Consider the following 22,806-nt stretch of genomic DNA (forward strand, 5'->3'; position numbering starts at 1 on the left):
TCTCCATACTTGGTAAATTCGTCTGGAGGCAGCAGGAATAAGATACAAAGGGATCTTCTGAAGGGATTAAGGGTGCACCAAAATAAAGGTAATTGTCGAACTATTTAACCCATTCAGTACGGTGACGTCGTTTCTGGTTTGTTCTTACAGTCTAAAGATCATTCGGTTCACCGTAAGATAGTGCTTTAGAATTAGAGGAGCCTATTATAGCCTCCATTAACATTTTCACTATTAGATGTCTGTCCTAACCCGAATATAATCGACTAATGGGAACAAGAACAAGCCTTTTCTCTTTTTTACCATAACTTGACCTAAAATTACTCTCCCTCCATCGTGAGTGCTGAGCTGTAGCAAGAGATTGATGCAAGAATACGGTGCTCGTCACAAAGAAGTGCTGTGAGAAGGATGTAGAGGTGTAGCATTGTTTTCCTCTGCCACTGAGCCACGTGAAGTAAGCTGCAAAAGGACGAAAATCTGGATCAAGTTGAAGTGAACAGAGTATAGTAAACCGAAATGAGAGAGTTAAATGCTCGGATGGGGTTAATTCGATGCCATAAAAAAATAAAAAAAACGGGTACAATTAGCCAATTCCAGGCGGGGACTATGGGATCTTTGGGGGTATTTGGATTGGATAATATTGGCTTTTGTGGAGGCAAGGTAAATTTTAGTGGGCTGGAATGAGAGGGGTGGGATGAGGGGATGCGAGTGGTGGAATGCAAGGGTTGGAATGAGAGGGGTGGCTGGAATGAGAGAAGAGCCATGAGTGGATGAGAGGGTTGGAATGGAAGGGTTGAAATGAGAAGGATAGCTAGAATGAGAGAGGAGCCATGAGGGAATGAGATCGGTGGATTGAAGGGTTGGAATGAGAGTGGTGGCTGGAATGAGAGAGGCTGATTCGACGCAAAAAAGAAAGTGGTGGAATGAAAGGGCAAGAATGACAGAGGAATGGAATATGAAGCTGATTAGAAGCATAAAATATGTAGGGGAATATCAGATGGAATGAGAGGGAATGCTGGGATGAAAGAGACTGAGTCTGTGCAAAGAGAATTCTTGAATGAAAGGGATGGAATGAGGAGAGCTGGAATGAAAAAGGCTGATTCGATACAGAAATGGGTGGTGGAATGAAAGTGATGGCATGAGTGAAAGGGCTGGAATGAAAGAAACTGATTCGATGCAAGGAATAAAAAAGTGGAATGGAAGGGGTGGAATGAGTGAATGCTGGAATGAAAGTGTGTGATTCAAAGCAAGAAAAAAAAATGGAGAGTGTAAGGTCTGGAGTGAGGGGGAATTCTGGAATGAGTGAGGGTAATTCCATGCGTCCGCGTAGTTTATTCGAAGTGTGGAATGAAATAGATGTGGACGTAGTGGAATTGGAGGCTGGTGGTTCCTGTTGGCTGGTATTAGTGGAGAAAGGTATATATTTGGGGGGCTGGAGAGAGAGAGAGAGAGAGAGAGAGAGAGAGAGAGAGAGAGAGAGAGGGGGGGGTAGCGCGGAATGAGAGGTGAGATCGAAATGAGAGCGAGGAGTGGGATGAAAACGATGAGTGGGAAAGTGAAACAAGAGAAATGAATGAACTGAGAGAGGGAAGAGTGAAAAGGAAGGTCTCTCTCTCTCTCTCTCTCTCTCTCTCTCTCACTCTCTCTCTCTCTCTCTCTCTCTCTCTCTCTCTCTCTCTCTCTCTCTCTCACCTGCCTTTACCTGTCCACCCTCCCTCACCCAAAGTATATTCACCAGCCTCGCCTGTCCACACCTGTCTTGGTTCCCACCGGTCTGCGAAATCCCGTAGAGACGAGCTGAGAAGTGAACGAGGTACACACACACACACACACACACACACACACACACACACACACACACACACACACACACACACACACACACACACACACACACACACACACACACACACACACACACACACACACACACACACACACACACACACACACACACACACACACACACACACACACACACACACACACACACACACACACACACACACACACACACACACACACACACACACACACACACACACACACACACACACACACACACACACACACACACACACACACACACACACACACACACACACACACACACACACACACACACACACACACACACACACACACACACACACACACACACACACACACACACACACACACACACACACACACACACACACACACACACACACTGACTCATCTCTTCTTATACGTTCCATTTCTTCTCATCACTCCTATTTTTCTAGCTTCACTCACGTCTCACTCTCTCTCTCTCTCCCCATCATTCTTCCTCCCTACACCCTCCACACACTCCTCCTCTCCCCACATCCCTCCACCTCCTATTCCCCCCCATTCGCTTCACATCCCTCCTCTCCCCAAACCACTGTGGACAACTTATAATGCACTTTGATGTCACTTAGGGAAAGGAAGTCACAACCACTTTAGGTGCTATTTTGGGTCTTGCTTTGTTCTTCCTTCCTTTCTTGGTCGTCGGCTTAATTTGGTTTGTTGTTTTTTTCCTATTTTTATTTGTCATTGTTATTGCTGCTGCTGCGGCGGCCGTCGCTGCCGCTGCTGCTTTTATTAGTATTTTTATAAGTAGTAGTAGTATCGTCATTATCGTTATCATCATCATCATCATCATCGTTATAATCATTATCAGCATCGTCACCATCATCGTAGTCATCATCATCAGTATGAATATCATCACCGCCATTATCGACAACAGCTCACCATCATCATCGCCGGCCTCATTATCATCCATTTTTTTCGCTTGTTTTTCATTCCCAGTTTTTAGTATCCAATTTCTTAACTTCCCCATCGAAAATTAAATGCCGAAGTATAACCTTTTGCTAAAAATATATATTCTTTTTTTATATACTTTGGTAACACCTTTATATATATATATATATATATATATATATATATATATATATATATATATATATATATATATATATAACCGTCCCCGAGCCGGAGGGGCTTAGTGACTGGATTGTTTTCATTCGGTTTGTCTGTCTGTAAACAACTTTACGCAAAAACTACGAGTGCGGTTTTGGCTAAAATTACAGGGATGACGAGCTATGATCTTCTGGTTACCTTATTAAATTTTGGGCCAAATTTTGCCAAAAATGTAAAAAAAAAAAAAAAAAAAAAAAAAACGGGACGGGTAAAATTTTTTTCGCCATAACTCCATTCAGATTTGTTATATGGACATGAAACCAAATCCTAAAGGTGCATCTTTCAAATCTGCATCCTACAACATGCCTCATTACATCAAGGGGGTTCACCCCACAGTTAGCAGAAGGGGGTCCTTGTCAAGTGGGTCGGGCCTGAATTTTCAAATGGGCGTAAGATCGTAAATTTTTATCCGATTTACTCCAATTTAATATGTGGCATCTTTGACGTGATATCCTGTTGTGTTATATGTTAGCATTAAAGTGACTGTAGGGGACGAGTTTGCTGTGTCTTGGCACCCCTTCTTGTATTTTCTGTTTTTCCCTCGTTTTTCGTCCTCTTGTCTTTGTTTTTTTTGTGTTCCTTTTTCTTTTCATACTCCACGACATTCCTTTTTTTTTTTTTTTTTTTTTTTTTTTTTTTTTTTTTCTCCAGTTCCACGACATTCCTTTTTTTTTTTTTTTTTTTTTTTTACTATTTCCTCCTCCTCCTCCTTCTCCTCCTCCTCCTCCTCCTCCTCCTTCTCCTCCTCCTCCTCCTCCTCCTCCTCCTCCTCTTCCACGACATTCCCTTTTTTTTTTTTTTTTTTTTTTTTTTTTTTTTACTGTTTCCTCCTCCTCCTCCTCCTCTCCCTTTGTTTTCCTAGCACCTTCCATTTCACTCTGCTTTATTTTCTTACCAGGTATCCATGTTCTCCCACCATAACCCTAGTCCTCTAAGCCTACCTGCCTTACCTGCCTGTCCTTACGTGTCTCGCCTACCTAGCTTTTCTGCCTGCCTCACCTCTCTACCAGTCTCACCTCTCTACCTGCCCCATCTCTACCTGCTCAAATCTCTACCTTTCTCACCTGCTTACCTCTCTACCTTTCTCACCTGCTTAACCTCTTTACCTGCCTATCTGCCTCAGCTTCCTAGCTGCCTACCTATCTACCTGAGTCCCCTGCCATACCTCCCTGCCTGCCTCTACCCTTCCAGCCCCACTTGCGTATCTCCTCTCACTCTCCACCGTCCTCATTCGTGCCTGCTTCTCCTCCCTTCCTGCCATTATCCACTGCCTTCCTTACTCCTGCCTGCCTCACCCCTGCTGGCCTTAACCTATCTGCCGCACCCCCTCCCTGCCTCACCTCGTACCTACCTCACCTCGTACCTGCTTCATTCCAACCTGCCTCTCCTGCCTATCTAACAACCATACTACCCAATCCTCTGTACCTGTCCTCACTTACCTTCCTACTTCCCTACTGGCTTACCTGCCTACCTATCAACCTCCCTGCCTGAATACCTACCTACCTCATCTACCCACCAGCCTCTCTAACCTGTTTCACCTTCCTACCATCCGCCAGACTAACCCACCTGCTTACATACATACATATACATACATACATACATACATACATATACTGTACATACATACATACATATACATACATACATACATACATACATATACATACATACATACCTTTCCTATCTTCACCTGTTTCACTAATTTAACTCACCTCTGTAATATACAATCCACCTTCCTACTTGCCCACATGGCTGATCCGTGTACCTACCTACTACCTACCAACCAGCCAGCCTAATCTACTTATCGTCTTCGCTCATCTACCTTACTTACCTCTTTAAGCTACCTACTTATCTTCTTTCCTTCCTACCTATCTGCCTGCCTGCCTACCTACCTACCTACCTACCACCTACCTACGTACCTACCTACCACCTACCTACCTACCTATCTACCTACCTACCTACCTACCACCTACCTACCTACCTGCCTACCAACTAACCCACCCACTCTTGCCTGGAACACCTGACCTCACAAAGGAAATCCAACAAAGGTACACACCATAATAAAAAGATTAACAAAAAATCCTTTCCATTTGTGCGAGTGGAGTCACACTGGGCAATTCCGGTGGGCAATAACACTACGCTGGGTGGGTCAAATTAGCCGAGGGTGGAAACAACCTATTGCCCAGGGGGATAATGGTCGATAACGGGCAATTGGATCGTTGGGGTTGATATTGTCGTTGGCTGTCTTGGTTTACCTTGCCGCAGCCGCCTTACCCCTTGTGTTCCCTGTAGCTGCTGGTTAGGGCGATTGGACTGTTAGTTTTAGCGACAGATATGAGGGGCTTTGATGGTAGCTTGTGCCCCCAAATTAAGGGTTTGATCCTAAACATGACAGACATTTAAGGTTGGAATTTGTAGTATGTCCTTCCATTTGCATGTATCAGTTCGCAGTTTTTTGGTTCGACGAATTTCATGTACAGCTTCTGACAACGTAAACACAGTATAATATCACAATCATTTAAATAAATTATATCTCTCTTCGTACCGTTTCCCCCATAAGCATTTGTGATTCGCCTGCATGGGAAGGACTTACTTGTGGTTATCACTCTCCCTCCGAGGAAAAACTCTGGTTATGCTGTGTACCTGATATGGACTAGTGCAGATACAAATTTAATTACATTTTTAAAGTTCATATTTCGTCTACAAGCTGACAGTTTTGATGACAGCATGTGAAGGCGGACGCTCACAGTAAAACAGAATCGTTTGGAGTTTGCTAAATAAGAATTTAAGAGTTCTCAGCCACGAGTGTTAAAGAAGAGAGAGAGAGAGAGAGAGAGAGAGAGAGAGAGAGATAGTGATGGAGAGAGAGTAAGTAATCCCCTTATGAAGCCCTCAGTATGCTAAAGTAGAGCAACGGCTGTCTGAATTAATGAAATTGTGTGTGTGTGTGTGTGTGTGTGTGTGTGTGTGTGTGTGTGTGTGTGTCGTGGTAAAGCTTGGACCCAGGCTGAGTTGTCGGGAGGTCAGTGCTGGGAGCCATAGGTCATGGGTCATGCCTCACCTCACACACATATATATATACATATGCACATAGATTCACACACACACACACACACACACACACACACACACACACACACACACACAGGAATATCGTAGGTAAACGTTGATACCCATATGCAACACACTTATAAGCAAAGCTCGCACACAACTGTACACACACACACACACACACACACACACACACACACACACACACACACACACACACACACACACACACACACAGTCGCACCATACATATAGAGACAGGAAAAAAAGAGAATTGAAAAAAAGGAAAACAAAAAACTGCTCTTTCAAACAAACTCTTTAAAAGTCCCACCTTCCGTTTTAATAGTCTTGGGAACTATCTGGCCATCGACCTGTTTGGAATGTGTGTTTTTTTTCTTGTTTTTTTTTTCAGATTTTTTTTCGAACGTCATGCTGAGATTTATTTTGTCCATACCGAGAACTGGGAGAAATTTTACAGCGGATATTCATAGTGGGAGACCGGGATGTTGATGGATGAGAGGGTGGAGTGTGGCTGTGTTGGAGAGAAGGGGGTGGAAATGGGGTGGGCTGTGTAGTGTGTGTGTGTGTGTGTGTGGGATTGGGAGGGGAAGGGAGTACGAGGGGTGATTAGAAAGAAATGACAGTGAGTCCATAAACTTTTATTAGCATGAATAACTATCAAACTATGACTCACATTCCTTCAAAGTACTCCCCTCCAACCTCTATGCAGCGTTCCATTCTCTTTCTCCACTTCATGAAGCAAGCGTGGTACTCTGAAGACGGTATACTTCGGAGTTCTGGATTGACGGTCCGTGCCAAGTCTTGGATGCGATGAAATTGCCTCCCAGCGATGGCAGATTTAATTTTTGGAAACAACCAAAAGTCACAGGGAGCCAGGTCAGGGGAGTAGGGTGGGTGGGGGAGCAGAGTTATACCTTGTTGTTCCAGGTACTGCATAGTGAGGCGAGCTTTGTAGGGTGCAGCATTGTCGTGGTGCAGCAAAAGGCGAGACCGACGGCGAGTTGGTGCGGTGTTGGCCTTGTGTTCCAAGACTTGTGGAAGGACCTGGTCTGTGTAGTATTGGGCTGTGATAGTGGACTTTTCAGGCATCACATCCACGCATATTGGTCCTTGAGAATTGAAAAAGATGGTGAAAAGGCACTTCCGGCTGCGAAATCCTTCCTTCAAAATCTGAGGTCGAGGGTCTTCATCGCCCAACCACACCATGTTTGACTGCTTGTCACGGGTTGTGAAGAATGAAATCCAACACTCATCTCCAGTAGCAACATCTGAGAACCGTTTTGGACCATTTGGTTCAAATTCAGCAAGCCAGACACGACAAATCCTCACCCGTTCAGCCTTTTGCTCATCAGTCAACAAATGGGGTATCCATCGACAACACTTCTTCCTCAGGTGTAATTGTTCATGCACGATGTCATATGCACTCCCATAACTGATATCAAGCTCCAAGTCTAAGAACCTAAGAGTTACAGTTGGATCCTCGTCAATGATGGACCGTGCACGGACAGTTGTTGCTTCGGTCACGGATGTCCGGGGGCGTCCAGAGCGTTGTTCATCTTTCAATTCAGTTTTTCCTGCTGTGAAAGCACGAATCCAGCGGGAAACAGTTTCCAGGGAAGGAGTAGTGTCTGGATAAACTTGTAATAATTCCCCTCGAATCTCTGTTGCTTTCTTTCCCAGTTTCCACCTCGTAAAAATGTAGAACCTGCAGCCTTCTTTCGAGTAATCCATGTTTCTGGCCAGAGAGCAAAAACAAGAGTGAAGCATTCACTCACAACAATAAAACAAGAAAAGTCAGGCATACGGCGACAAATTCAAACTCGTAAGGACAGGCAACTCTGCACTCTCCTTGCTCCCCTACCTCCCATCATTCAAGGTTTTCATGTTATAGCACGAACTGTCATTACTTTCTGATCACCCTTCGTAGTGGATGGATGCTGGGATGAGGGGAGGTGTTATTAATGAGAGTGAGAGTATGGTTCGTGTGTGTGTGTGTGTGTGTGTAAACTCGATCGGGATGGCTTGAAGAAGTACATTTATCTATGCGAATTTAAAAAAAAAACTAAAAATGAAGAAGAAATCGTAACAGCTACTATCTTTTACACTGGATCATCGAAATATAGTTATTAATTGTATATGAAGGATAGATGATTGGGTATAATGTGGCTGTGATATCTATGGTCTTTTTTTTTTTTTTTTTTTTTTTTTTTTTTTTTACGTTGACACTGATGATTTTTTGATGACTTGTATATTTTATCATTATTCAGAGGAAGAACTTTGAGGCACACATTCTTGCTGAAGATTCGAAAGCATTTGCTTCTTTCATTCCCAGTTAAATCTATGTAGGTTTCCTCCAGTAATCAACCAACCTGCTACCACTACCGCCGCCGCCACCACCACCACCACCACCACCACCACCACCACCACCACCACCACCACCACCACCACCACTACTACTACTACTACTACTACTACTACTACTACTACTAACTAATAATCCTTGGCTTAAAATTCCTGCCGGCCAGCCAGTTCGCAAAATCAGAATATATTCTTATTACGCTAAATTTGGCCATCTTACAGTCTTAAATATAAAATACCTCCCAGCAACGGAAAATAGGATTATCCACGTTTCCGTGTCTGTGCTAGAGGAAGGAGACTGTACCGTGGGCCGAGGCACTGAGTCGTAGGGCAAATATTTGGACCCTTCTCCCTCCCCCTTTCTCTCTCCCTCTCCATCCTCTCCCTCCCTCTCCCTCCGGCAAACGCAGCGTGAAGAGCGCTCCACCCTGTATTACGGCCGATCCCAGCCGGCTTAGGTGTCCAATCCCACTTACACCTGTTGTATTTTTTCCACCGGTGTCAAATAAAAAAAGGTTTATTTGGCTGACTACGATTTGGCACCCCCACACCTTTTCATTTTTTTTTTCATTTTTTTCTCTTGGTGCATAGGTGTATAATATTAAGGCTAACCACTTTTTTTTTTTTTTTTTTTTTTTTATACTAAATGCTGGTAGTTAAACATTTGATGCCACTTTCATTTTGCTGGTAAAATTAGGTACATTTGTTTATGAAGGGTAATCCCAAATTATTATCATGAATATTTTTTTATTTTTGATTTATTATTATTGTTGTTTTATTGTTTGCCACTACTACTACTACGACATTGATGGTACTTCCCCTAAAAAAAAAAAAAATGGTTCATTAGAAGTGAGATAGGGCTAAGGTAAATGTATGGTTCTGACGTTTTGTTGTGACGAAAGGAAAGTAGAATTTTGACCTAGCAATATATATACTCAGTTGCCTGTCGCCGCATGCTGTGAGGAGTAGGCCCAGCAGCCTGGCACGTCCCCTTACACCTCTGCTGTTGTTTACTTACCTGTCTGCCTATTAACGATATATATGTTTCTCTTTGTTTACATTTTTGTCTGTGTCTGTCCATGTTTTGATCCATCTTTATTTGAGTCCGTCTGTCTGTCTGTCTCTCAGGAGTAGATTCAGTAGTGGCCTGCCAGGCATATCTTCCCATGCTATACCTTTACCTGTGCTTGGCCATCTGTCTGTTTTTGTATTTGTATGTGCCTGTTGATGTCTGTCTGTCTATCTGTCTATCTATATTTGTCTGTCTACACTATCAGTTTACACCTATGTGTCTGCCTGTGTATTTTTGTTTATCTGTCTCTGTCTTTCTGTATCCTTTCATCTATATCCAGTCTGCCTTTCCGTCCATATATTGGTCTGTACCAGTCAGTCAGTCTGTCTCTGTCTCTGTCTGTCTGTTTACATAATCTATTCATGTATCTATCTGTCTGTTCAGTTTGCCTTCCAGCGCCTCTATTATCTGTATCAGCAAGTCGTTCTGTCTATCAGCCCGCCTCCTACATTACTCATTGACTGAATCCCCATCTACGTCTTGCGCCCCCTCCCCCCATCATTACCTCATCCTGTCTGCTGCTCCCTTCATTCCTCCTCAGTCCGCTACACGCCATATTACCTCCCCCGCCTCATCTGTTCTCTTTGATATTTACTCCATTTTCTGTCCTGCTTCGTTTCCAGATAAACAGAAATCTATTTACCTACCCCTTACCCACTCAATCTTCTATATGTTTAGTCCAGCCCCCATTAACGGGGGAGGAACAATCCCCGGGGATCCCACTATGGGTAAAGCGTAGGTCGGATGAAGAATCTACCTCAGCGCAAAATTTCGTGGTCCTGCAGTATACAGTATAACTATACAAGCAGTATATGCGTACAGTATATATGTATTTTATATATGTGTATAACGTTCGTATACATACTGTATATATATATATATATATATATATATATATATATATATATATATATATATATATAATATACACATACTATGCATACTAATATGTATATATGTATATCGTATGCAATATGTACATGTAATATATATGTTTCAGTGGAGAGAGAGAGAGAGAGAGAGAGAGAGAGAGAGTAGGTATGGTGCCTAGCCCTGTTCTCTCGATAGGAATGACCCTCAGGTTTGGCACTCAGTCCGAAATATAGTGTGGGTGATATTTTAACACCGAATAAAATTTCGTGGTCCTAGGTAAAATATTATATCCATGCATAACCGCTTTGACCGAGACCCCTTCCAGAAACCTGTCTTGAGTGGAGGTCTGCCAGAAAAAAAAAAAAGTAAAATAAATAAATAAGTAAAAAACAATAACCTTCTCCCCATAAGAGTTTGAACTCATCCATCACTGTGGCACGCCAGCTCAATGAATGATACAGTTTAGATCAAGCACTGCATTTGGCCGCCTTTGTGAATGTGGCATATATATATATATATATATATATATATATATATATATATATATATATATATATATATATATATATATATATATATATATATAATATTAAAAAGATCAACAAATTCGTTGGGATGATGTCATTTAATAATTCAGTCTCACCAACTACAAGCGGTTTCATTCAACGTAGTAAAGACGTCTTGCATGGAAGAAGCTTTATGAAGAATAAATCAAACTCCTGCAGTGTTGTAAGTCATTCCTAAGCTGCAAAAAATCGTCAGGTAGCAGCAAGAAAATCGCATGACCCCTTCAGTCCAGTGACGTATTTTACATTTAATTATTTCTCACCCCTATATAGTTTAATATCGGTACAGGAGAGCCTTCTGCCAAAAGGGATGAGTGGAGACTATATCCAATCCCTTTTGTTTGAAAGTGGCCTAAGTTGAATTAAATAATCGGGAGAGAGCAAGAATAAAAGCGTCGTCAGAGTAAAAGGGTTGAGGGTATAACCTCTTAAATACAATGACGTGGCACTGACGAAGAGACTACACGTGGTGGCACTGTGCGTCCTACTATATTGAAGCAGCGGCGGCGTCCACCCGGGACCCAGACCACCTCATTTTTCTCAATACCTCACCATTGGAAGGAGTCTGGTTCAGTCCTTGTGAGGTGCTGTCAAGGGAGTGCCGGATTCCTACGGCGTAAGTATTGTACACTGTAGGGCGGCTCCACAGAAGCAGTTACTTATATGTGTTCAATAGGTCTGCTTGGCCACACACACTTGGGTTAAGGAACAGCATGACTTATTTGGTATTTATTCGTGCCATTTGCAGACCACATTATGCAGTTTAGGAGAGGCTTTAAGGAGATGGACAGAAGTAACATTAACCCATTCAGTATTATAAATAGAGGTTGCAAGAAGACTATACAATAATATTTCATTAGATTGAAAAGGTAAAAACGACGCGCTTCCACACAGACGAAGCTACCTGACTGGAGGAACGGTGAGGCGGTCGAGTTTTTTCTGTCAACTTTTGTAAGGAAACAAAACACTCGCTGGGGAAGAAAAAAAACGATGAGCGACTGTGTGGTGGGGGGAGAGAGAGAGAGAGAGAGAGAGAGAGAGAGAGACACCACAGCTTTAATTTTCGCACTTCATTGATTTTTGGCAAGGAACACTGAGCCCGAGGGTTAGCAAGAGTTGTAATATTTATTCTAGCATTTTTTGTGTGTGTATTTTTCCTGCTGTTGGTATTTCTCTCTTTTTCCTGGAATTTTCCTTACATTTCCCCCACTTCTCTTCTATCTCTCTCCCTTTAACTGGATCCTAATTCACCTTGTTTATAGGCCGGAAAGAGATTTACGACTCTAATGATGACGATGACGATGACGGATGAAAAAAGGAGAAAAATCGCTGTCTTTCCCTTGTGTCGCTTTTTTCCGGGCCATGAAGATCAGTCAGAAAAGCAATTACAGTTATCGTGATGTTTTTTCGTATGTTTTTTTTTTCCTTTTAATTCCTGTTTTACGTATAGTTGTTTAAGGAAAATGGGAAGCGTAATGTTACGAGAGAAAGCGGATATTTTTCCTCTCTCTGTTTCTTTCTCCATTGTCTCTCCATCCTTTGCTGTTTGTTGTATTATCTTGCCTGTTCCTCTCTCTCTCTCTCTCACCACTACAACAAAAGCTAACCCACCCAACATTTAATTTACAGTGAAAACTAACAAAAAAGAAACAAGTGAACATTAAACTTATCCCTCCAGCTCCTGGGAACAAAAGACTATTTCTGTAAGCTATTTTTTTTTTTTCCCTTCTGAGTGACCTTCAATAATAGATGAAAATAAAAGTAGTAGGGACTGTCGAAGAAGAGTGGGATGAACACACAGTCGTAAAATAATGTATGTGTAAGATGTGACAGGATAAAGAACAGACAAGGTGTGCGAACAAGAGAGAAAAATCAACTAAAAATGGCCAAGAAAGACGGTGGACGGTGAGAAATGAGTATTGACTAAAGAAAAAGGAAAAAAAGAAAGCAACCGGTGATAGAAAAACAAGGAAGCAATAACTACAACTGCGAAAAAATGCATGAAACTTTTAGATCTTGAAATAGATTGGTAATAATCAGAAAAAAGAGGAAAGAAGAAAAGGGAAAAAAATCAGGAAAAACAGGAAAAAACAAAAACAAAGGAGAAGCTGCAAGTGTGAGAGGAACACGAATATCTGTGCATCTGAAAATGAATGTTGGGTACTAAGAAAAAAGGAAGAAACAGAAAAAAAGAGGAAAGGTAAAACGTTGAGAAAATTTAGTGAAAAAGCCGAATAATTACACTTGGGAAAATACAAATCGTTTTGGACCAAAAATTGAACAGTGGATATTGAGAAAAAGAAAAAAAGAAAAAAGAAAAAAAGAGAAGCAAAGAACGATAAAAAAAAAAAAAAAAATGTGGAAAAATATGCAGCGAAAGACAGGAAAAAGTAAACGGTGAAACATGAACTCGACGTGAGAAAAATAATACAGTACCGCGAAATTTTGCCGCGAAGATTGCGATTGCGAACTTTATCATTGAAGCTGGACGTGTAAATTAAAGAAAACTCATAGGTAAAGAAAATACAGTGAAAGAAACGAAATAATAATAAGTGAAGCGTTGAATGATTACAAAAAAAAAAAAAAAAAATTAGTGCGGAGAAGAAATACAAGACAAAAGCACGGAAAATTTGGCAAAAAAATAAAGAACTTTGTTTTTAGTAGGAAAAAAAAAAAACACTAAAAAACTTGATAGCGAGCCATTAAAACAGGTAAGTGTGATGGTGTAATGTGAAGGAAAATTAAATCTGTTAAATAAAATCCAGACTAAAATCTAGATGGAAACTGTCGAAAATAAACTGTTAATTAGTGACAAAAAATACACGAGAGAAAGAGGGATTTCACAAGTTCCATCACGTAACATGTAATTAAAAAAAAAAAGACTATATGAAAGTCAGGAAAGTTTAAGGTGTAGCGTGTGCGATGGAGTGTAAAAAACAAAAATATATATATAAAAAAAAAAACATAACTAAACACAAACTTAAAACAGAAATTCAAGAAAACAGAACAGTGGACTACCAAAGAAAAAGTTGTACTGGTACTAAGCAGAGAACCAGTAAATAAGCGCATGGACGAAAATACGTATGTCACAAAGAAGACTGAAAAGGAAAAACAAAAAAATATACGAGTAGAGTAGAAAGTGTGTTAAGGAGTAGGAAACAAATAACGAGTAGATATGAAAAACGCATGGACAAAAACACTTAAAAAGAAAAGTCAAAAGTGTAGTAGGAAAATGTATAGTAAAAAGTGCTAAGGAGTAAGAAACAGATAAACACAGATACAAAACGAGACTCGGAAAAAAAACTGAAAAATGTAAAGTGGAAAGTGTGCGGTGGAGGGTGCTATAATTCCGTGAAGGGCTCGTCTTGTCAACAGGCACAACACAGGTGGACTGCAGGTGTGATAGGGGGGAGGAGGGAGAGAGGAGGAGGAGGAGGAGGTAGGAAGAAGAGGTAGAGAGAGATAGAGAAGGTGGAGGGAGAAGGAGAAGGTGGAAGAGGTAGGGAAAGAGAGTTCAGAGTTAAATGTTATGACAGAAAGAATAGTAGTAGTGTGAAGTCGAGGGGGGGGGGAATAGATGAGGAAAAGGGAAGTGCTAGGAAGCAGGAGGAAGGAAAGAGGATGGGGAGAAAGTGGAAGAAGAGGTTGGAATAGTACGTGGAAAGAGGAGGAAGAAGATGGGAAAGAGTGTGGAGGGGCTGAAGGTTGAGACAGTATGAGTACCGTAGGAATTGTGACAAATAGAGAGGAGGAATAGTGGGGGGAGAGAAAAGGATCATAGTGGAGGAGGCGGAGGAGGAGGAGGAGGAGAAGGAAGAAGAAAAAGAGACAATGAAGAAGTTAGGAGGGAAGGAAAGAGAGAGAGAAGGTAGAGGAAGGAGGGAACAGAGGAGGAAGAGGCTGGGGAAAATGTAGGGGTTTGTGGTGTGAGCCGGAGCAACACATGTGGAATGTGGATATGTTAGGGAGAAAAAGGAAGGGTAGAGGGAAGGGGAGGGGGAGGGGGAAGGGGGGAGGGGAGGGAAAGGAGGAGGAGGAGGAGGAGGAGGAAGAGAACGAGAGGATATTGGAAAGTTGGAGAAAAAAGGAGGGGGGAAAAATATATATTATCGGCTGCGTTGGAAAAGGAAAGGAAAACATTCTGAGAGCAAAAACAATGAAAGGAAATATTAGACAAACTTTAGATTGCAAGGGATAGAGAGAAAAGCGCAAAGAGAAGGAGAGAATACAGGCAATAGGAAGTATAGGAAAATTAGCAAGTAATAGATTTTTGGAAGCTGAGGTGAGGAAATAATTAGGGAACAAGGGATTAAAAAGGAACAAAAATAAGAAAATATAGGGATATTAATAAAAAAAGAAAAAAAGCGGAGGAAGGCTGAGGATGTGAAAAAACAGAAAAGGGTATTCTGGAAGTAAGGTTAGAAAGAAGGAACGAAAGGAAAGACATTAGGGAACTAGAGTAAGAAATAGGAAACAAGGGGGTTAAGAAAAGTGCAGAATATTTATTATAGGGAGCAAAGAATAGGAAAAATACATTGAAGTAGTGAGGATAGAGCAAAGCAAGGAAGAGAAGGAATTTTGACCAAGGAAGTCTGGAATATAGGGAGGAAAGGTTGAAAAAAATAAAGGAAGATTAATTTTGTGAAGTACTTATAACAAATGAAATATGAAAGGGAGCAAAGAACAGGGTAAAGCTGGAAGGAAGAGGAGGAGGAAGTACGGGGCCAGGGCAGAAAAAGGGGAAAAAGTAGTGATAATTCAAGATAATGGAGAGGAGAAAGGTGAGAGGAATATAATCAAGAGCGCAAAAGCAGGTGACAAAGTGAAGAAAAGTTAGAGGCAGTAATAATTGATAGTGTATTATTAGTAACAGGCATAATAGAAGTAATAATAAGAAAGACGAAGTGGTAAAAAAAAAATGATGGGACTATAAAAAGACTGAAAAAACTAAAAAAGAAAATAAAACGAGACAAAGCAAAACTAAGTGACGATGGAACTATAACAAGAAAAATATGAAAAAGAAAAGTGACTTCTTGTGGTAGATTAAGTGAATGGTGTTGAAAAATTATTTAATCTAGTGAAAAAAAGTGCTAGAAAAACAACCCCACCACCCCGAAGCAAAAGCTAAATAAATTTTAAAAATTCCAGTTGCAGAATTTAAGCCTGTTGGACAAAAATTATATCACAAAAAAATTACAAAAAATAGCATTTATTTGAAAATCAACATCTACGAAATCTCAAACTCAAGATTACGGAAAAGACGGACACTAGGCCTACCCCGACACTTCATCTTCCCCTCGACCCTTCCCCCTCCAGCCCCTCCGAGGACACCGAGGAAGGAGGAACAGCAGGAGGGGGAGGAGGAGGACCAGGAGGAGGGGGAGGAGGAGAAGGAAGTAGCACTGGAGGGAGAGGGGGAGGAGGAGGAGGAGGAGGGCGGCGGAGACCCCCAGTTGTTAGGGTCATTGGAGCAGAGGGTAGGGGTGGCAGGGGTGGTGGTAGTGGTGGTGGGAGGCAGTGCAAGGCTGTTTCCCCCGTGGCTGAGATGTTTCGGCCTGTAGGGTTACTGCTGCACTCCCAGTCGGTCCCCTGCTTCGGATCCTACGAGAATATCAGCCACCTCGACATACCCAACAACCCATCCAAGAAACGTGAGTAGAATGTATGAGGATTTAATGTGTGTGGCTGTTGTAGTCGTCATTAAATTAGCTGTTATATATTATTATTACTAGACTCTTGTTGAATAGAGTCTGGCAGTGAATGTGTGGTGATTGTTTTGTCGTGTTGTGGGTGTTGTGTGTTAGCATAGGCGGCTGCGTGGAATTGTGTGGCTCTCATATCAAGAAATTCTTAACAATGAGAACTTTGGTTTCAAAATGTGAGAGAACTGTGGGAGAGGTTTTAGTGCAGGCATTCTTAACACTAGCAATGAAGAAACACCGACACTCTCATTTCACTTGCAGAGCAATTTAACACCTCGTTCAAAACACTTTAATACACGCCCTCCTCCTTCCTCCCGTCATCCACCCGTCAGATGTATCCTTAAATAGCTTGGCTTAGATCAGGGTATCACCCAGCCCTCCTTCGTTACCAGCGTCGTTGTGGTTTGGGTGGAATCACATATGATACGTGTCCCGGTTGTAGAATAGGCCCACAAAGCATAAGACACATATTGGAAAACTGCGCAGCACATGCTCCACTGAAGACGCGAACATACCTCCAGGTGAGTTTCTTGTGGAGAGTTATTTTACGAACTACCCATTATGTCGGTGTTACTACCCCTATGAGCGAAGTAAGACGTGTGGTGTCATTCTCGCATGCTTCTTAACCTATACCGCAACTTTAGATTGAGCTTGTCACACTCCACATTCAGTTTCCTCGCTTACCAGTTCACTCTGCATATACCAAGTACTCCACACTTATTTCCCACACCAGTTCACTCTCCACATAACAAGCACTCTATTTCCACCTCATATTCCCCCCACAAAGCTTCACTCTTCACATCCCAGGTACTCTACTTGTATTTCCTCAGTCTTTCTCGTACACCAGTTCACTGTCCTTTTAATTGGTACACTATTTCCTCACTATAATCCCTACACACTTCCCGCACCCAAAGTTCCATCTCTTCCCACACGGACTTGCAATTCTAACGCTTTGAAGGCAACGAATCTTAGTTTGCAACATTCTTTACACACACACACACACACACACACACACACACACACACACACACACACACACACACACACACACACACACACACACACACACACACACACACACACACACACACACACACACATTCATTTCTCGCTCTCTCCATAAACACTCCCATTCCTCCACTGTACACACACACGTTAATAGCTCCATCACTCTCCATACACTTTCATTTAAAACACTTCATTTCCAACTCTTTGCACGCACACCCGCTCACGCAAACACGCACACATACATAAACACACAATTATACATACATACATGTTTACAAGTATTCCACACACTCCATACTATTCTCCCACCCCTCTCACACATTCATGTTCGTTATTCACCTCATTCTCATCCCCCCCCAGAGAGAGAGAGAGAGAGAGAAATGCACGGTACATCCACTACCCTTCCTCACCCCCTCGTGCCTTCACCAAAACATTATATACGTCCACCTCTTTCGTTTTTCTACCTTTATAAATACACTCTGGCCCAGGAAACCACTATTTTCACGTAATTCTATAATCAAGCCCAGCAAACCACTATTTTCACGTAATTCTATCATCAGACCCTGGAAACCACTATTTTCACGCAATTTTACAATCTAACCTTATAAACCACTATTTTCACGTAATTCTACTCACCATTACCATGTTGAAATAGGAGTGGAAATGACACGTAATTACTGTACACTGGCTTTAAAAAAATGTACATGGCCTTCAAGAATTATAATGACCCAGGCGATCGATGTGTGTGTGTGTGTGTGTGTGTGTGTGTGTGTGTGTGTGTGTGTGTGTGTGTGTTGAGAGCTGTGTCTGTTCACGTTCTTTTTCATATAGCAAAATAATTTTTAATATACAGTGCATTTCGTGGGTTGAAAATGTTGTAGATTCTTTTAGTAGTTTCTGTTATATCTCTAAAAAGAATAAGTAATTTGTGCAGAATCGCTGAATAGTGTAAGTAATTTGAACGTCTCTAAAAAGTATTATTAATCGGTACAGTATCTCTAAAAGTATAAGTAGTGTGTGTAGTATCTCTAAAAAAGTATAAGAAATTTGCACAGTCTCTAAAAGGGTATAAGTAATTTGTACCATATCTTTAAAAAGTACAAGAAATTTTTTGCAGTATCTCTAAAAATTATAAGTTATTTGTGTAGTATCTAAATAAAGTATAACTAGTTTGTAAAAAAAGTATAAGTAGTTTGTACAGTATCTCAAATAACATAAGAACTTTGCACAATATCTAAAAAAAAAATGTTAGTGGTTTCTGCAATGCCTCCAAAGAATTTATTGACCTAAGCTATAAATAGTGTCACAGTGGGCTTTGCGGCTGTTTGCGTTGTGTGTGTGAGGCAAATAGTTCTGAATTTACGGCTGTCTAAAAATATTCCTTTAACTCACTGTAATTTTTTAGCGTACCTGCAGGAAAATTGTAGTGGTGGAATGTATGAATGGAAGCACAGGGCGTAAATCGTGCAGAGGGAAGTGTGCATTGATTCAAACATTTAATAACACTGCAACTCTGCCATATCTGCAGCACATCACACTCTTTCTTTGTATAGATTTCATATCACAGAACCTGTAACCTGAATAATTTTTGTGACATGTTTTTTTGAAATATTGCATATGTTCTGTTTAATATTAATACGTGTACATCCTCTTTTTATTTGTGTTAATTATTTCACTGACGTAATTTTTGTTTTCTGTGCTGTATCGTTAACTTGCTGAGCATTTTATTTGTATATCAGCTAAATCTTATGTTTTCAGATACCCGTGTAATGCTTATTTTTAGCTAAGTGTATTGTCTCTTTATATGGACCATTAATTATACTGTAGACTTGTAACATCTAATTTTGTAACCAAGAAAGAGCTGTCTGTCTATCTATCTGTTCATCTGCATATTTATTTATCTATCTGCCTATATATGTCTGTCTGTCAGTCTATTCATACACGATCAGACAAGCATAATACAGGAGAGGTCCAATGAGATCTTAAGAATCATGGCCAGTACAGCTTACGATGCGTAAAAAGAATGAGAAAATAATTATGAATGTGTGTATAATAATATTTACTATGAATAAGAAAATGTTTTAAAAAAATATGCATCGTCATAAAAGCAGGAATATCGAGCACTTTGCAATATTTATCGTTAGTAGTGTCATATTGTTTGACACGGATGATGCACCAATATTTTCATGATCAGGTGTGAGTGCGAATTATCACCTGGGGAGAGGGGAAAACCGTGAGGGAACTGGATAATGTATTTAATGTGCTATATGCAGTTGCTCTCTCTCTCTCTCTCTCTCTCTCTCTCTCTCATAAATAAGAGATTGAACTGGAGAAAGTTGTCAGCACTTCGTCCACTGCGTCAGAGTGTAACGAGAAAAATTATAGAAAAATTAAAGATTCTTATTAGATGCATTTCCGAGTAAACTTAGGCAGTACACATGGATCTTCACGTATATACACACACGCACACAGAAAAAAGGCACACACACACACACACACACACACACACACACACACACACACACACACACACACACACACACACACACACACACACACACACACACACACACACACACACACACACACACACACACACACACACACACACACACACACACACACACACACACACACCAGCACCCACGCCGCCGCCTACACCACCACTGTCAAACTGGGCCTTAAAAATATCCCATCCCTAGCGACTTTGGCAAACATGCTTCAATTGGCCTCAGTCTAGTCCTTGGTGGTGCTGAGTCCGGGTGTCAGTGTTAACATCATGTAGGGTGTAGTGTGAAGATTTGTAGCGGGGTGGGTGTCGCGCATGGGGTTGTGGGATAGGTGATTGGGTAGGCACAGATATATGCCTACATCGTTTGGGCTTGCGCACACACACACACACACACACACACACACACACACACACACACACACACACACACACACACACACACACACACACACACACACACACACACACACACACACACACACACACACACACACACACACACACACACACACACACACACACACACACACACACGACACGCAAATGGTAAAAAACTACGAGACAATACGAACCTCATTCATTTCTGTAAATATGCAGCAGGATAACACACACACACACACACACACACACACACACACACACACACACACACACACACACACACACACACACACACACACACACACACACACACACTGGAAAACTTTAACACAGCGTCGCGTCCAGGCCTTCCAGGAAGTCTTCACAATCGCCTCCTGGAAATTGAAACACCAACACTAACGATATTTTTTCCAGGCATTCGGTTCATCGTAGGAGGGGGGGGGGGCACATGATTACATCGTTGGGGGGAAAGGGTCGTTGGCAAATTCTGGTGGAGATGAAACTTTGACATAAATATAGTGCTTTGCATTGTAGCGGCCGGCTTGCATACGCGTGGAATTAGCGAGGAGCTTTACTGTGCAAGCTCTAGCGTTGTTTTGCGTATGTTGAAGGACAGCCTAGTCCTAGAGCTTTAGAACACCATTTATTGTCAGAGTTCATTGAACCAGCAAAATAAAACACAGACCACTCAAGGAGAAGAGGACACATTTACTCATATCATTCAAAGTAAACAGGATCACTCAGAACAAACAGAACACATCCATTCATGCGACACAGAGCACACAGAACCATACATGGGAAGCAGAACACACACATACGCACACATGACATAAGGGTGCCCTGGTTTCTGAATGTTTCCTGGTAAAGACGTTGTAGCACACACACACACACACACACACACACACACACACACACACACACACACACACACACACACACACACACACACACACACAGCACAGACGATAGCTAGATCATGTGCAAATCATGTAGCCTACAACCCATACCATACTCGTGCACACAAAAGTGCACAAATATAACACACACACACACACACACACACACACACACACACACAATTCACCAGACACGCGCAGCACGGTGGTAATAACCTTGTCGGCCAAGTGTTGCTCTGTATGCATGGAGTCGCCAGTTTAGTGTGGCATAAACGACGTCCTTTTCCCCGAAGCAAGTGCGGTCCCGGTGGTAAACATGGGCAGGAATGTGTGCATAACCTGTTTGGGTCTTGGGAGGTAGATGGCTTCTTTTCGGGGGTCTCTGGGGATTTTATCAGGAAATGGATAGCTTATTTTGGGTAGATTCTCGTTTTTATGGCCCTCTTCTGCAGGGGGTTCACTCTTCTTGGGTCTCTCTTCTTTTTTTTGGAACCTCTGGGACCTTTCGTCTGGGTACTTTCTTTTCCGGGATCCTTTTCTTCATTCGTCCCTCTCTTTTCAGGGTCCTCTCTACTCTGTCCCCCTCCTATTTCAGTCCCCTCCGTTTTGGTCCTTATCTTTTAGGGATCCTATCTTAAACCCTCTCTACTGGGGGCCTCTCGCTTTTCTCAGCTCTTACCTCTTGGGATCGTTATATCTTTAAACGGAAATGTCGTTCGGTCCCCCCCCCCCTCTCTCTCTCTCTCTCATTTTGGATTCTTTATCTATCGGGTTCTCAACTCTTATGCCTCCTCCTTCAGACCCTTAAAGAGGTAGATGTGTCATTGGGGGATCTTTGTGTATGTGGGCCCGTTCTTTCGGTGCCCTCATCCCCTAGGGCTCCCACATTTCTCGGGGACCCTTGGGAGGTTGAATAGTCTTGTGGGAGTGATGCGCCACCAGGAGAAACACGGTTGTTGGTTTAGGCTGCTCTTTTCACTCAAGTTTAGCTGGCTGGCTGTGTTTGTGTTTCTGTGTGTTTGTATGTCGGCGTGTTGTATTATGCCTGTGTATGGGGGTATGTTTGTTTGCGTTTGCGGGTTTGTGAGTTTTTGTTGACATATGTGTATGGGGATATGGATTTTGCGTTGTGGGTTTGTTTGTGAGTTTTTATTGACGCTTATGTCTGTGTATGGGGATATGGTTTTTGTGTTTGTGTTGTATCGTTTGATGGTCTGTTTGGATTTGTGCCTTGTTTTTTGTTCACTTAGCTTGCAGACTCCAAAGCCTTCCACACCTGTGCCAATATGTGAAATACTGGGGGGGAGGGGGAGAGGGGTAACTTCTGCTGTGACAAAGTGGCGCTTCTTACCCCTACGGATCATTTATCCTCCATGACCCGCAAAAC

The 22,806-nt window shown here is 41.9% G+C and overlaps 1 protein-coding gene across 3 annotated transcripts in view; it reads left to right on the forward strand.

Annotated features, from left to right (window-relative positions):
* LOC145397755 (uncharacterized) overlaps positions 1–22,806 on the forward strand; it is a 602,404-nt gene that overhangs the window by 133,052 nt on the left and 446,546 nt on the right. For 2 of the 3 annotated variants that reach the window (XM_080270777.1, XM_080270778.1), the window contains exon 1: positions 16,460–16,571. The exons of the other annotated variant lie outside the window; for it this stretch is intronic. In XM_080270777.1, coding sequence (XP_080126903.1) covers positions 16,466–16,571 — 106 coding nt within the window. In that variant the 5' untranslated portion in view covers positions 16,460–16,465. Of the gene's footprint in view, positions 1–16,459; positions 16,572–22,806 lie in introns of those variants that run through there. 3 annotated transcript variants of the gene reach the window in all.

The sequence above is a fragment of the Coenobita brevimanus genome, chromosome 43 (genome assembly GCF_032717465.1).
Source record: "Coenobita brevimanus isolate Jiangsu-jjx chromosome 43, ASM3271746v2, whole genome shotgun sequence".
Lineage (NCBI taxonomy): Eukaryota > Metazoa > Arthropoda > Malacostraca > Decapoda > Coenobitidae > Coenobita > Coenobita brevimanus.